At 45.3% G+C, this 17,560-nt stretch overlaps 1 protein-coding gene across 1 annotated transcript; it reads left to right on the top strand.

The window, feature by feature from the left end:
* On the top strand, window positions 1-17,474 carry wipi2 (WD repeat domain, phosphoinositide interacting 2). Its single transcript, XM_007906133.2, has 12 exons — window positions 1-85; window positions 8,257-8,339; window positions 10,402-10,571; window positions 10,979-11,075; window positions 11,566-11,663; window positions 13,071-13,163; window positions 13,593-13,663; window positions 14,027-14,134; window positions 14,917-15,081; window positions 15,291-15,398; window positions 16,253-16,380; window positions 16,552-17,474. The coding sequence occupies exons 1-12, from the start codon at window positions 12-14 to the stop codon at window positions 16,668-16,670; spliced, it is 1,314 nt and encodes a 437-aa protein (XP_007904324.1). The 5' UTR covers window positions 1-11; the 3' UTR covers window positions 16,671-17,474.
* The last annotated feature ends 86 nt before the right edge of the window (window positions 17,475-17,560 follow it).

Below are 17,560 nucleotides of genomic sequence, written 5' to 3'. Positions count from 1 at the left end.
CCCCAGCCCTGATGAACCTGTCCAGCCAGAGCGGGGAGGCCGGGGCCTGTCAGCTCCTCTTCGCCAACTTCAACCAGGACACCACGTGAGCCATCCCGGGGGGGGCGCTGGGAAAGGCCGAGGCTGTGCGGCCTCGAGCACAGACACTGACACACAGGGACACACACACTGACACACAGGGACACAGACACTGACACACAGGGACACTGACACACAGGGACACACACACTGACACACAGGGACACAGACACTGACACACAGGGACACTGACACTGACACACAGGGACACAGACACTGACACACAGGGACACTGACACTGACACACAGGGACACAGACACTGACACACAGGGACACAGACACTGACACACAGGGACACAGACACTGACACACAGGGACACAGACACAGACACACAGGGACACAGACACTGACACACAGGGACACAGACACTGACACACAGGGACACTGATACACAGGGACACAGACACTGACACACAGGGACACACACACTGACACACAGGGACACAGACACTGACACACAGGGACACTGACACAGAGAGACACACACACTGACACACAGGGACACACACACTGACACACAGGGACACAGACACTGACACACAGGGACACTGACACACAGGGACACTGACACACAGGGACACTGACACACAGGGACACTGACACACAGACACACAGGGACACAGACACTGACACACAGGGACACTGACACTGACACACAGGGACACAGACACTGACACACAGGGACACTGACACAGAGAGACACACACACTGACACACAGGGACACACACACTGACACACAGGGACACTGACACACAGGGACACAGACACTGACACACAGGGACACACACACTGACACACAGGGACACAGACACTGACACACAGGGACACTGACACACAGGGACACACACACTGACACACCGGGACACTGACACACAGACACACAGGGACACAGGGACACAGACACTGACACACAGCGACACAGACACTGACACAGAGAGACACTGACACACAGAGACACTGACACACAGGGACACAGACACTGACACACAGGGACACTGACACACAGGGACACAGACACTGACACACAGGGACACTGACACACAGGGACACAGACACTGACACACAGGGACACTGACACACAGGGACACAGACACAGAGAGACACAGACACTGACACACAGGGACACTGACACACAGGGACACTGACACTGACACAGAGAGACACAGGGAGAGTGACAAAGAGAGACAGAGACAGATAGACAGAGAGATAGACACACAGACAGACAGAGACATGTGGGGGAATAACATGACATGTAATAATATTCTGGTAATTGTGGAAGTTGCTGTTGCTACAGATTGTGGCTTTGATTCATCTCCTGTTTCTCTGAACTGACCAAATCCAAAGGCCTTTACCACAGCTCGGATGTGCCCCTGAATTATATTTTTTTGGTGGGTGGGGGAGGAGGAGACCCCTGTGTGTGTGTGTGTGGGGGGGGGGGGGTGGGGGGGGGTTACAAAAGTTTAAGTTGTGGGAAAGGATCAGTTTGATTGTCTTGGAAGGAAGGGGTGGGGGTGAGCGAGAGTAACTTCTCCATGAGAAAGACCATTGCAATCCAGTCCCCCCCCTCCCCAAGCCAGTCCCCCCCCTCCCCAAGCCAGTCCCCCCCCCCTCCCCAAGCCAGTCTCCCCCCCCAGCCAGTCTCCCCCCCCAGCCAGTCTCCCCCCCCCAAGCCAGTCCCCCCCCAAGCCAGTCCCCTCCACGCTCCCCAAGCCAGTCCCCCCCTCCCCAAGCCAGTCCCCCACCAAGCCAGTCCCCCCCAAGCCAGTCTCCCCCCAAGCCAGTCTCCCCCCCCCCAAGCCAGTCTCCCCCCCCCAAGCCAGCCCCCCCCACCCTCCCCAAGCCAGCCCCCCCTCTCCAAGCCAGTCCCCTCCACCCTCCCCAAGCCAGTCTCCCCCACCCCAAGCCAGCCCCCCCCACCCTCCCCAAGCCAGCCCCCCCTCTCCAAGCCAGTCCCCTCCACCCTCCCCAAGACAGTCCCCCACCCTCCCCAAGACAGTCCCCCACCCTCCCCAAGCCAGTCCCCCCCACCCTCCCCAAGCCAGTCCCCCCCACCCTCCCCAAGCCAATGCCCCCCTTCAAGCCAGTTTCTCCCCCCTCAGTTTAAAGAGGCAGCAAGTCAGCCCTGTGCATTGTGGGGGTGGGGGGGTTGTTGTGCTTCTGTTGCAATGTGAGCAATGGAGCTGGTTCCCTGTTGTGTTGACGGTTACGGATGTGATTGAGAGCAAGAGTTGCTAATGGACTTTGCTTTGCTTTTCCACCAAATGGTGGGGGTTAGGGCGAGAGAGAGGGTGGAATGTAGTCTACTCTGATAGCTGATTCTTTGTCCAAAACTTGCTTGAGAACGAGCTAAATAATCATTGATTCACATTTGAACGTTCATAATCAGATTGGCTGCTTCTGTGTAATTATTGCTCATGATCTGAAAAGGTGGACTATGTAGAAATGATGTCTTATAGTGGAAATAATGATCACTGGTGTAGGCTTGTTCAAAGCACAACTGGTTGTAGCACAAAATAGCATGGAGGAATTATATTTTTTGTAGCAAGGAATTTCTGGGCCAGTATCCGCAAGTTCTGGGCTGTCAAGTGTTGTATTTTATGGGGAAAGAAGATGTGGATCGCACTGAGCTGGGAAAGCACAGAACCAGTTGATTAACACTGTGCGCAATTCGCTGTTTCGATTCTCCCACAAAATATACAGTCATTACACTTTAAAGTACATTCTGTGAAGCGCTTTCAGGCGTCTCAACATTGCAATAAGGCACTATATCAAATGCAAGGATTATTATTATTATGGATGGGGTGTGTTTGCACTTTCTCCTGGTCTACGGGCCAACAATCCTTCAGATAAATTGGTCATTCACTTCAGGATGGATTGTTGGATTTTGCTGTTGGCAAATTTGCTACGGTTACACAGTCATTAGACATAACAGCAGCTTTAAGACTTTTTGACGTTCATAAACTTTAACAATATGCTTGCTCTCTGGAGATCCCGACTCAAATCCCTCGACTTTGCAGCGTTTGACAATCTTCTGACCACCTACCTCTCTGTACCTTTGTTTACCTTCCTCTTATACCCTGCTTGCACCTTTCAACCTTGTTTGGTTTCTGAGACGTAAAGCACTCAAGATGTTTCCTACATGAAAGGTGATGTATACCTGCAAGACCGAGGCTCTCCCGATTGGCTCCTGTCAGCGCCTCCTCACCTCAGGCACTGGCAGCATCACCATCCATGGTTACACACTCCACGTTGCTAAGACAGCCCGGAACCTTGGGGTCTTGTTCGATCTTCAACTATCCTGTCTACCCCACATCTCGCAGTTACCCGCTCTGCTTTCCCCACCTCCGCAATGTCGCCCGGTTCCGACACTGGCTGACACCACAGGCCACCGAAACCCTCACACGCATTCTTAAGATTGAGGCTCGACTATGCAAACTCCCTGCTTGTCGGCCTCCCCACCTCCTCCCTCCACAGGCTGCAGATCATCCAGAACTCTGCAGCCCGTGTCCTCTCCCACACTAGGCTCCATGACTCTATCACCCCCATCCTCGCCCGACTCTACTGGCTTCCCATCACACTGAGGATACAGTTCAAAATCCTGGTTTTCACCTTCAAAGCCCTCCATGGCCTTGCTCCCCCCGACCTCTCCGACCTCCTAACCCCCTACCATCCTGTTTGCTCCCTCCATTCAGCATGCTCTGGCCTGCTTCACTTGCCCTGCCTCGCTCTCCCCACTATCGGCGGGTGGGCCTTCCACCACTCTGCCCCCATCCTCTGGAACTCCATCCCGCAGTCCCTCTGTTTCGCCCCCTTCCTCACCACCTTCAAGACCCACCTCAAGACCCTCCTCTTCGACTGTGTTTTCGATCTCCCTGCTTCCTCCCACGCCCCCACCCTCCAATCTCTCCTACCCCGACCCTCAGCTTGGGCCTATAACTCTGTCTGTCCAGTGTCTTGGGACGTGAAAGGCGCTTTACACATGTAATGTTGTTGTTGTTAATCAGATCTAAGGCCCAGTCTTAGTCTTTAAGATTATTATGTTTTTAAGATTGCACAGCATCGTGGCAAATTGTTTAACCCATTCTCTATTCGGAGGTTGCTTTCTGCCATCCTTCCTCAGTGAATTGGCTTCCATATTAAGAATGTAGTTTAAGAATTTTCCACATTTCTGCTCAATTTTTAATTTTAAGACAAAAGGCTAAGAATAGGTGGCATTTCAGGCCTCTAGGAGTGGTGACCTGCTCGCTCCCATAGCTGGAGTATCTGACAACACATAACAAAAGGGAGCAAAAAACACATTCTGTTTTGGGGAACGTAGGGTTATTATTTTACTGTTAGAAGTATTTCCACAGTATATTAGATTTTGTTCCTGATGAAACCCTTTCTCCACACCTGTTTGCCTTTTGCAATATGACTGGCTGCAGTAAAATTCTTTATTCTTTATTCTTGGGACCAGCAGATCTGTGAAATAATCCCACTCCCAGGATGAGGGTTGGAGAAATAGCTTTTAGCTTTTGCCTCTGGTATTTCCATACTTATCTGTCCTTCACTTCAGTGAAATTAGGCTGACCAGCAATGTACTTTAGGTTTCGCCACAGCTAAGGCTTTGTCCCTGGTTTTATCATCAAAGTAAAATAAAACCATATTTGCCAGCAGTGTATATCAGACACTAATCTCACAAAGACAGTTCACATCCGTGAAGCCCTGCGTGCACTTTGTTAAGGCTTCATTTGTCAGAAAAAGTATTGTACATAATCAACAGCAGCAATTATGCCCAAACGTGTATGTTTGTTTGGGTTTACTGGAAGAAAGAAGTATTTTATTTATTTTAAAAAAAGTCTCATGTCTAACCTGCATCCTTATAGTCCTCACACCCTGGTCTATTTGCATGGAAAATTATTTGGTGAAGTTTCAATATGAAAAGGTTAGCACAGTGGTGAGCTGATATCAAACAGAGAACACGAGGAGTTGTTTTAATGGTAACTGTGACAAACAGATCGCTCGCTTTATTGAATGGTTCCTGTAATTTTTCCCCTTTGTACATGTTGCTGTTAATGCTCACACAATCACTGGAAGGATAGGTTCCTTTTGTTTTAAATCGTTCTGTGTCAAAGCCACAGGAGGATAATTCAGTCCAAAGGAAGGCTTGTCTATTTCCCATGCTCCCTTGACTGATAGAATCATGAAAACACTTGATCAAACAATGTCTTGTTTAACTTGTAGCAAAATGAAAGATACTTTTCTGATAATAACATTGGAGCCTGAGCTAGGCCGTGGCCGTAATTTAGAAATTAATAAATAAATTAAAGTGAATAAATAATCCTTGGCATTTGATGTGGGGTCGGCCTCTCACGGCGGGAGAATGAGAGGAATTTCTCCCCAGGTCGGTTCGGTAGATACGTGGAGGTAGATTGATTTGATCTTAGTAACCTCCGAGCTCCAACTAAAGTGTAGTTGGGCCACTGTCACTGAACACTTGTGGAAAAGCTGGGAGCTTTGAGACGTTGAATGGATAGGAGATACTCCATCTTAAAATAGATCTGATAAACAGGTCGATGTTACCAGCCTTGTGATGTTTTCAGCTTTGAAAACTCCCTTATTTTTGCTCCTATGCAAATGGTGCTGCTGCAGTCAGTGCTTTGTGTGACTGTGGGAGCTTCTGACTGCTCGTTGGCCTGACAATCGACAGCACTGTGCAAATCCCTGGAACTGTTTTACTGTGTGAGTATCAAATCCTATCCTAGCAATAAATCTGAGGAATAGGAGGTGGCAATAGGAGCTGGACTGTCGGGGATCCGGGAGCGAATGCCTGACTGTCCAGCGCCTTGGGACGTCCTCCTGACATGAAAGGTGCCACACAAATAATTTGTTGTTTTTGTTGAATAGATAATTCAACTCTGGCACCAAGTCTTTGTAAGTGTGTGTGAGTGTCTGTGTGAATGTATGTCTGCGTGAGTGTGTGTGGCTGTGTCAGTGTGTCTCTGTGTGAGTGTGACTGTGTGTCAGTGTGCGACTGTGTGTGTATAATGTGGCACTTCTGTGCTGTCTATTTCTATGCTCGGCGCTTTGGGACGTCCTCCCGACGTGAAAGACGCTCTATTAATGTAATTTTGTTGTTGTTGTATTACCTCCTATCGCCACAGCTGAGCCATTGGCTGAGGAGGTGTATATAATGTCAGCAACAACAGAGTTGATTACATCAAGACCTTTTGAGTTGCAAAATACTTGCAGATGCCAGTTGTTGGTACAAATCATATTCACACTGAGCACATGTGTGTACAGGGTTTGATAGTACTGCGGACATTTTTAAAAAAAAGATTGTTTCATCTTAATTTGATCTATTTAATGACTAAAATGTTCTTTTATTTAGAAAATGATCTGATGTACTGCATCCCTAACTTGGCTGTTTCCCCACCTAGATGTGCCACATAACCCACATTTATTCTCTTTCTCATTTCCATGGTATTTCATACCATATTTCCACGTTGTTTGTTATTGCCACGTAACGCCCACAAAATACAGCCAAGTCATTTTACAATATATTCTGTGAAGCGCTTTGAGACCAAAGATGTGATAAGGCATTGTCTCAAATGCAAGGATTATTGTTGTTGTTATATTAAAATACCTGTGTAGCAGTCCCTTTTCCTGTTCCAACTAAGGTTTACCCCAGATGGTACTGCTTGGGTCTACCAAATGAACCAACTCATGTGAACAATGCAGTGCTCCCCAACACTGCCTGGACTGTCAACAGTGTCAGCCTGGACTGTCAGGTCAAAGTCCTGATGTGGCCGCAACCTTCTGACTCAGAGATGAGAGCTGCTGACTGAACTAGGCTGACATCTTGAAATGGATGTTATTGCATTCATTGTTCATGGCATTTCCTGCCTGCATCATGTTCCTCTCTGAGTGCACGTGGGGCTTCCATACAAAAGATTCATATACAATTGATTTGCATTGAATCCTGGTTGTTGGAAATACCACTGCACATTTAGCTCTGTGTGTCTAAACCAGGCTTATTGTCAGCAGAACTTTTCTGAATTTCCTCTTTTCACTTTCCTGAATAATGTTAAATTTTGTGCCTTGTCCCATCTCTTGTGATGTGGTATATTCAGTGAGATTGGTGTTTACTTCCTCATCCCACCGTGAGGGATAAGCTGCAGTCCCATCACTGGCTTTTTAAATGATTCAACTCACAGTTGAAATGCCCACCGATGTGCGCTGTGAGAGGGCCCCACATCTTGGTTCTAACTACCTCCTACTATCTGGAACGAGATAAGCTGAGTGCGTCTGAGTGGGCGCTCCATATGTGTCCTCTGTCTGATTTGGATATTCTGAAAATGTTTTTTATTAATAATAATAATCCTTGCATTTGATATAGTGCCTTATCAGGTTGTTGAGATGCTTCAAAGCGCTTCACTAAATATATTGTAAAGTGGATTGACTGTGTAATTTGTGGGTGAAACACCGACAAAATAAATCTGTCATTTTCTCTTCTATCGTATCATATACGTACATGATTTAATTGTTTTGTAGAGCATTTTGTTTTGTAAATTTGATGTTTTTTGCAGTTTTCTTTTTTGGGACTAGCTAGATACACAATAACTTGCATTTATATAGCGCCTTTACGCGGGGTAGCTCACTGCGGCCTCTACATTCCAACGTTCACTGTGAGAATCTGGAATGGAACCAGAGCCACGTCACGCACACGTGGCATGTTTACACCAAGGTGCAATGCCACTGCCGCAAGCAACACTTGGGGTCTAACACTAAACAAGTAACATTGTGTAAACACACTAAAGCATTAGCAAAACGTCCTCGTCTTTCACAGTGTGCTTTAAATTAGATTGTGTGAATACATTGAAAGCAGCACGTCACTTGGTTTTGAATAACTGGGGTTTCTGTGTTTGCGGCTTATATTCCATTTGCAATTGTAAGGGAAGGATTGAAAACTACACTGTCCATTTTATTTAATTTCTTCCAACATGCTGTGCTGCAAGACTTCAACCTTTGGCTGAAATGTAACCCAAATACCAACATCAATAGTTACCTAATCGTATTGAACAACTGACTCATGTCCATTCTGCTAGTAATTTAGTGGAGAACGTAATGTAGACTGAACTTCTGCTCTCAATTCTCTTCTTGAAATTCGTATTTATTTTTGTTCTTTAAAAACAGATCCCTCGCTGTTGGTACCAAATCCGGCTACAAGTTTTTCTCCCTTTCGTCTGTGGATAAATTAGAACAGATTTATGAATGCAGTAAGTAACACTAATTGAATTTTGTCTGTCAAATGCTTTTATGAGGATCCAGGGCATCAAAGTATAAACATTGCTGCTTTGTTTGGATGAAATCTCAGAGCTTTCAGGGGTTGCGTTGTTTTCCACCAGGAACTGGGAGTGATTGCGGATGCAGTCCATTGGGTTACCCACAGTAATGGTGTATTTGGTGCCGAAAGACACTGAGGAGTTTGTTACAGGCAGTAAATGTAATGAGAATAAAGATGAGAAAATGTCATGGTTTCTACTTTTGAGCTTCTTTATCAGGTGCTCTGGCCTCTGTAGATTGGCAGGGAGGAGGAATACATATGGAAGTGGCTAATGTATAGACTTGTCAAATGTTGATTTGCTTTGATCTCCATGCACTTGTTCTAGATCTGCCCTGTGTGTGTATGTGTCCCATACAATGAAAACTGGTAAACATTTTAGGTTGAACAGTGGCCATTGACTGTTTGTGCCACACTAAATCACACTAAGTGTAAACCCCTTCTGATGATTAACCAGGTGTTTTAGTTTGTGCCACACTATTTTACAATCGAAAGTGGCCAAGATTGAGCTGCTCCATCTGTCGATGCCTCTGATGAACATGAAACTCAGAGACTCATGAAGTCATAGAATCACAGAATCATAGTCTGTGCAGCTCTTTGACAGCAACTGACTTTCATTAACCCCACTCACCAGCTTTCTCCCCATAACCCTGCAAACCTGTCTTCTCCAGATACCTATCCAGTTCTTGGCCAGGAAGCTAACCCCTGCCTTGCTTAAGTGGGTTATGTACTCACGATAGCAGTTCTCACGACACTCACAGCAGCAATTCCCTCACACTCTGATCTCGCCTCACTCCGGACGTAGCACACTCTGGGCTCTCGCAGCTATCTCCTATTTATACTTTCTGGGTGCAACCAGTTTCTGATTTTCTCAGCAGTAATTTGGAATTAACACCTAATCAAGTGATTGATCAATAAGTTAAGTTAATCAATAAGTTACTTGTTATTGGCTAGGCCTAACTGGCTACAGCTGCTCCCTGTAAAGTTACCCCACAAGACCAATGTACCAATGGTATCAGCAATTTTAACTAACACAAGACTTAAAACAACTACAACAACTACTACAAAACTTGAATAATAACAACAACAACAACAAATTGGGTTATGTACTCACGATAGCAGTTCTCACGACACTCACAGCAGCAATGCCCACTCTCACCAAATTCCCTGACACTCTGGCCTCGCCTCACTCCGGACGTAGCTCACTCTGGGCTCTCGGCTCAGTCCTGTGTGTTTTGTTTCTCCACTCCCCCACATCAGGCCCTGTACCTTTGCGCCTCCTCAGAAAGTGATTAGTGTCTGCTGTAGCATGTCAGACATGGGCTGGCATTTATTTAACTGAGCTTGACAGACATCAAGAGACCTATATGGCACAAACCTATAGAGTCAATGCGGATTCATTCACCACGTGGGGGATCACAGGCTATTGCTTTGTGACACGAGCATTGGAAAGTCATCCACCAGCCCGTGCTGTTGGCTTCTCACATCGACAGTCTAGTCTCCTGACAGACTGATACTGGGCTGTTCAGTGCAGAGTGTCATTGATGAGATGATGCCCACCCTGAAACAGTAACAGTGGTAGTAAAATCACCTTGGTCTTAAACGTGTTCTTCAGCACATTAAGCAGGGCTGAGCACTTACAATTCAATTACAGTTCAGTTGTGCGTAGAGTTGGAGGACAAGTCCAGACATTCCACACACAGCCTCACGCAGCTCTATCCTGGGCCTGATTCAAATGTGTGAACTCGGGGTGAAATTACTATGTTGCAAGTCACAGTGGCACACAAGCTTATTGCGATCGCTTGTTGAAATATTTCCACGTTTCTTTCCAAATTTCGAGGTGGTTTTGCATGAAGATGAGCAATGAGTGTTTTTTGAAGCGCTGCTCCGTGTTCAGCCGACATTAAATATCTGTGTGTTTGTTTCAGGTTATTCACAGAACTATTCCAGTTCCTTATCCATTGTCTAATATAGCTTTCTCACTGTCACCTGTACAGCTGACACGGAGGACGTATGCATTGTGGAAAGGCTGTTCTCAAGCAGTTTAGTCGCTATCGTGAGCCTCAAAGCTCCCAGAAAGCTGAAGGTCTGTCACTTTAAGAAAGGAACTGAGATCTGTAACTACAGCTATTCCAACACAATTCTGGCCGTCAAGCTAAACAGACAGGTAAGCAACCCTGGGGCAACAACAACAAATTACATTTATACTGCGCCTCCATGTCAGGAGGACGTCCCAAGGCCCTGGACAGTCAAGGATCCGCACCCAAGCTGGTGGTTGGGATCAGGAGGGTTGGAGGGTGAGGAGGGTGACCGAAGGCACGGTCGAAGAGGAGAGTCTTGAGACAGGTCTTCAAGGAGGCAAGGGAAGGGTCGAAGCGTAGAGCTGTGGGATGGAGTTCCAGAAGGTGGGGTCAGAGAGGCTGAAGGCCTGACCGCCAATGGTGGGGCATAACCTTTGATCTCAGTCTGCTCCCAGCCACAGATAATAACTGTAGATGACTAACGTGACCTGCACAGTACAACTGCAGCTCATTCCTCCTTTCCTCTTCTTCTCCCCCCCCACCTCCCACATAGAGACTGATTGTATGTCTGGAAGAGAGTTTGTACATTCACAATATCAGAGATATGAAAGTTCTGCACACGATCAGAGAGACACCACCAAACCCCTCAGGTACAGAGAGAACCTGCAGCAAAGCTCAGTGAATGTTGTACTTTTAAAATTTTAATAATAATCCTTATGTTGTTGAAAAGTCTCAAATCACTTCACAGAATATATTGTAAAGTGTAGTGACTGTGTGTGGGGGGGGGAATCGTGGCAGCCATAAACAGCTGCGGGTTGAGTTCCTTTTTTTTTAAACATTTAACCTTTAACATTACATTTGGTTCATTTTTTTCTATATAAAATCAGCATCATTCTTTGAGTTTTGCAGTACTATGTATTGCATATTGTAGTAGTAATGATATTATTGTTTGCATTTTATGAAGCACTTTATCACGCCAAAATGTCTCGAAGTGGTTCAGAGAGTTTTTTTCTGTAAAGTGTAGTGACTGTGTATTTGTAGGCAAATTTTTCTCCTCTGAAATGATTTTGGAGTATCTATATAATAATAATAATCCTTGCATTTATTAACTAATATTAATGTGAGTTCTCTTGCTTGCAGGGCTATGTGCACTTTCCATTAGCAATGACAATTGCTACCTTGCGTATCCGGGAAGTGCAACAATTGGGGAGGTCCAGGTCTTTGACACGATCAATCTGGTAAGTTGTGTGTTCAGTGGGTCTGTGCTTCTCTAACTGTGCTTCACCTGTGAGGGAAAGGCTGTCAATAACCACTTTTGATCACATTGATACAAATGGCCTTTTTAAGATGTCCAAACGTTTAAATATAATGTAAAAATAATTGTGTGTCCGGGACCATTGTTGCTACAAAACTACCTGGAATGTCTTTGCCCAATCTAGATTGTTGGCTTTGAAGCCCAGATGAAACGGAGACCGGAGACAGACCTGAGATTATTGTGACTAGAAATGTCACCTAGTTCAGTGGTTTTGAGGTTGGTTGTTCTGGAGCTAAGATTGTAATGTGTTAGTGCTCAGCTAACGTAACACAATTAGTTCCCGGACAGATAGTCTGAAGGTTTGTTTGTTCATGCACTTATGTTTATGCTCTTATCTCACTTTCCTCTCTTTTACGTATGTATTTTCTCTCGTGTTCTCATATTTTCTCATTTTCTCTCGCTTCTCACTCTGCGTGAGTGGTTGGGTCTGTGTCCCGTGAGTCAGTGAGAGAGAGAGAGACTCTTTCCCATTTCCTGCTACTGAAGCGAAACAAAATGATCAACAAAAGTCTGCTTTGATCTTGCTCCTTTGGGACATGAGAAATGTAGTTAACAAGGTCCATTTGGTGCTAATCCCTTCAGAATGCCAATTCTATCCATCGCGTAAGACTCCATTATCAAGGTCACAACCGCCCTTCCTATTTATCCATTCCAAATGTCATTTGGCTCTCTGTGTAAAGGAATACTTCCTGATATCTGTTGAAAAACCTGCAATTTATAATTCCAAACCTATGCTTTTTGTCCTGTTATCTTGCTGCATCTGAAAGGATTTGTATTCGTGGATTGAAAAATAAACTGGCACAACAACACAAAACCGTGCACCATCACAGAAGCCAATGTATCACAGTTTGGGGAATTATCGACTTTGGAATATCACCATCAAATATGATCACTTTGGAATAAATAAATCCTGGCTTGTAATAATGTAAAAAAACTCCAGAGAGTTTAAACAAATTTATAATTATGCAATTTTGGATTTAAGTGTGAAAGATACAAATACATGATTTGATTCAAGGTTTCCCTTTGGTCTTTGCGTGGTGTCAGTGAACACCACACATGCACTTCTGCGACCTAAGCAAATGTTCGGTATCGATCACGTGGAGGTTCATTCTTTCTCACACTGTAATTCTGGATCATTCAGTTCAGTATCCGTACATATCCTAAGTCGCAGTAACTCACGGCTCACACGCAATAATCGTGGCCTCGTATCCCTTGCTGGTTGAAATTGGAATGTTTTAGCCGCCAAGCCTTAGACCTGGTTAAGAAACAAATGAGCATTTTTAAAAAGAGAAATGTGTTTTTTCAGTCACTTTTGCCTCTTCTCTGTCAGAGAGCCGCAAACATGATCCCAGCTCACGACAGTCCTCTTGCAGCTTTGACGTTTGACGCAAGTGGTTCAAAACTGGCAACAGCTTCTGAAAAGGTAAGTTAGCCTTGCAGGGTTGCAGGGATCGAGGCAGTGCATCTAGTCCATTGTCCAAAATAAAAACATTCTAAATTGTTTAGTATCTCGGAGCCCTTCACAGTGAAAGCAAGATCATCATCCTTCTCTTTGACAGGCACAACCATCCATCCACTGATGTTCTGCTAGTCAGAATTGTAGAGCACGAACAGATCATTAAGTCCGTGCTTTTTTTTTCTCTCCATTTGAGTCACCAATCTAGTCACATTTTCCTGCTCGTTCCCCGGGAGGTTATGTTTGATTTAATACTCTGCCAAAGAAATAGAACTGTTTAGTTAAATGTGTTCCTTTATGGTTGGCAGGTCCTACTTAACAGTGAGTAAGCATGCCCTTATTTGCAGCATATCCCCCCCTCGTTAACTGTTCGTTCTTTCTCCCGCATTCCCACAGGGAACTGTAATCCGAGTGTTCTCCATTCCAGAGGGACAGAAACTCTTTGAATTCAGAAGAGGGGTCAAGAGGTATGAAAATATGGCAATGTTGTGAAGCTTAGTAGTAATAACAATAATACAACAATAATATTCCTCTTTGGATAGAGCACCTGTAGGCACCTATCAAGTCAAAACATCTCATCGAACTTCACAAAGTTTTCTGTAAAATATAGTGAATGTGAGTTTTTGGGAAAATGTGAGCTAATTTGTGCTCAGCCAGGGTCCACATACATCCATGAAGCTAATGACCCAATTTATTATGTATTTTAACTGGCAGAATTTTTGAATGAGAAACTGAGAAACTCCGTTCTCCTTTTGAACGTTGTGGTTTTAGTGAAGTCTTATCTAGTGGCCACGTGGTTTGCCCAGTTTGACCTGTTCCTGTTGTTCCAGGTGTGTGAGTATCTGTTCGCTAGCGTTTAGTATGGATGGAATGTTCCTGTCAGCGTCCAGCAATACGGAGACCGTTCATATCTTCAAACTGGAGACACAGAAGGAAAAGTAGGTTTGCCTATTGTGATTGTCCACTAGACTGAATGTACAGCAGTCCATAACCCAAGTGAAGGATTTTCCTTCAGGTACCATCATCACCCCTGTGTTCTAGAAATATAGGAACAGGAGTAGGCCATTCAGCCCCTCGATCCTGTTCCACCATTCTATTAGATCATGGCTATCTGTACCTCAACTCCATTTGCCTGCGTTTGCTTTATATCCCTCAATACCTGACCTAACAGAAATCCACCTCAGTCTTGAAACCAGAAATTCTCATGGTTAGTTACTGCTTTGCAGGTTTGCCCATAAATGTATTGTGCTATAAAGAGCAACGAGCGAGGAAAAAAATACCAAACAGCCGGAAATCATTAAATGAAACCTAGTAGGTCAGAAGTCGGTTCAAAATTAGTTTAGCAATGTCTGTTTGGATGAGGTTTTCCTGCTTGTCTTCTGAAATCTAATCAGCAACAACTAATTACATTTGCAAAGAGCCTTTCATGCTGGGAGACATCACATTTTGGGATTTATCCTGATTAAATTGTTATCCTGACTAAATGTTACTGGAGCTTTGTAATTCTTAAGAAAAGGTAAGAAGGCTGTGAGAGCTGGACTGATGAGCTCTTGCTCTGGTTTAAGTTATCGAAAGATGTACCGTTCTGGAGCGGTTTCAGGTCAGAATCCCCTCTTGTTGACTTTTTAACAAGAAGTGAGTGGGAATGTAAATGAGGTGGGTGGGGTGGGGGGGAGGAACAGTCACGGTCTATGTCTCTGACTATTGCCTTGTTGTTCAGACCACAGGAGGAACCAACCACATGGACCGGTTACTTTGGGAAAGTGCTCATGGCTTCTACCAGCTACCTGCCCTCCCAGGTCACCGAGATGTTCAACCAAGGCAGGGCCTTCGCGACTGTCCGCCTGCCTTTCTCAGGTCACAGGAATATCTGTGCTTTGGCCACGTGAGTCTGACCTGTTTAGTCCGACTGCAGACTCCCAACAGATAAATGTCAATCATTAGATTAGCAAGCTGAGCACACGGTGATCTGAGCTGGTTATTTCATTAGCTTTGGGTTGAGCTATGATGTTACAGTTGATTCCTCCTTGAGTTAGACAATTGCGCTGAGTAGAAAGGCCGCGGCCTGTAGTGTGACTTGTGCTTGTGTTACAGGATTCAGAAGATACCTCGTCTGTTGGTGGCAGCGGCTGACGGCTATCTGTACATGTACAACCTGGATCCACAAGACGGGGGCGAATGCACGTTAATGAAACAGCATAAGTAAGAAGCACGACCTCTGCCTGATCACACTACTCGTTCGGGCCAGCACATAACTAGGTGAACCTTTGGTCTCACAGTGGGACTGGCTAACAAGCCAATCGTTATTCCCCCATTCGTTTAAAACAACAACAACAACAACAAGATTCCATTTATAAAGCGCCTTTCACGTCAGGAGGACGTCCCAAGGCGCTGCACAGTTGGGTCATGACCCGGGGGGAAATGGTCAGGGTGAGGGGAGGGAAGGGAGGGAGCGAGGAGGGGGGAAATGGTCAGGGTGAGGGGAGGGAAAGGAGGGAGCAAGGAGGGGGGAAATGGTCAGGGTGAGGGGAGGGAAGGGAGGGAGCGAGGAGGGAGAAGAGAGTCGAGAGGGGAGCTGAAGGCTCGGAAGGTAAAGGTTGATATGATTCCCATGTGATTGAGTCAGTGTAGATCTTGTCCCCAAACTACATAGTCCTTTTGAGGGTTAATGTACTTCAGTGACTGGCTGGAGCTGTGCTGTCGATCACTGTAGTAGCAGCTTCCGAGGTAACTTCACTGATCACACGCACGCACACACACGCATACACACACGTACACACAAGGCATGTGTATTAATGAAAGGCCAAAGTATGAGATTAGTTACCACGTTATGTTCATCACTTTGCCTTTAATAGAACGGAGAACATGTTGACTTGTCTTTTGTCTACATTTTAGACAAAATGGTTATGGTTCACACTGAGAAGGGGTTTAGAGGGTTAAGTGTGCAAGTGAGCTATGTGGCTTCCCTTTTGATGGAAGTATAGAGAGGTGGGATTTACACATTGTGTTCTCTGCAAAACACTTCCATTTATTTTCTGCTCTGCCTTTCTCTGTAGGTTAGATGGCAGTGTGGAGGCAGCCAATGAGATTCTCGAGCCCTCACCGCACGACCGACCATTAGTAGCTCAGACGTACAGCTCCGCAGCCAAAGTCACGTACACTCCCTCGTCACCAACAAGACACGGTAAGGACTGTCACCTTCCTTATCACAAATATCTACTCCACAAATAAATTATTTCCAGGCTTGTGGAACATTCATACATTTAGTCTCAATTTGAAAGGAACCGTTTGCCATCAACCAGACTCGACCCTTGTTGGTACTGAGGGTATATAATGATCCTCTGTTTGTGTCCAGTTTACTCCGAGGACCAAGGAGCATCAGGGGGAGCGGACCCAGACGAGGATCTGAACATAGGGACGCTGCGATTGGACGAGGACAACGAGAACCCACCTCTGATCCTCAAGAGCGAGTGATCTGTGACCCGTGAACTTGCACAATGTCGTGCAGAGAACACTTGTGACCGACTGTGAAGCTGCTACAGACTTTTTAATCGTCGCAGGGACAGAAAGTGAAGAAAAGGAAGTTTTGAAAACTTTTAAAAAAACAAAAAAAAGTAGCTGTAGCTTAATTCAATAATGTTGGATACAAAATATATTGTTTTTTCCCCCTCCGCCCGGTGGCTTTTAATTCCCGTAAAGAATTAGAGTAACTGCGTGTCTTCCTCCCACCTCCCACCCGCCAAATAAATCCTGCTGCCTGATGCAGCCATGAAGCTTTGCATGTGCCAACAGTAGAGAGTTTAGAACCCACTTTAATATTGCATTGTACTAGCTGTGTTCCCATTGACTCGCCTCTCTTTGCATCTACAGGACTTAATGGGATCATGGAATACTTTTGCTCCTCTTATTGCTGGGTGCAGGTTTCAAAGAGTTGTATGGTAGCAACCGCAACCCAATTTTTTTACATAACCTTTGTCCGTCCCTCCCATCCATGTGTAGAATTTCCAGAAAGGTTTTTTCTGAAAGAGTCACGATAAACCGTTAGGATATTTACGGTCCTTCAGATTTCACTGTTTGTTGAGGGGGGAGGGGGGAGGAAAGTCGGCTGGGATGGGGGAGAAAGAGAAAGGGGTGAATTATTTTTTAAAAAGAGGCACCGTATTTTCGAAGGTTCATTGAACGCGATGTAGAGGGAAAAAAAATCCTAAAACAATCCTGGGGTTAAATACCAGGCAAAAGCCTCGGAATAAATTCAGAAAATAAAGATGGTATTCTACATGTCTGAACTTTGTGGTTATTTTTTTTCTCTCTCGCCTTCAGAGATTCAGGATTTTTCTCCTTTCGTGTCTCCAGACATCATTATG

Source organism: Callorhinchus milii, unplaced genomic scaffold (assembly GCF_018977255.1).
Source record: "Callorhinchus milii isolate IMCB2004 unplaced genomic scaffold, IMCB_Cmil_1.0 Scaffold16, whole genome shotgun sequence".
In the NCBI taxonomy this organism is placed as follows: Eukaryota; Metazoa; Chordata; class Chondrichthyes; order Chimaeriformes; family Callorhinchidae; genus Callorhinchus; species Callorhinchus milii.
This window is presented reverse-complemented; position numbering and strand designations above follow the sequence as displayed.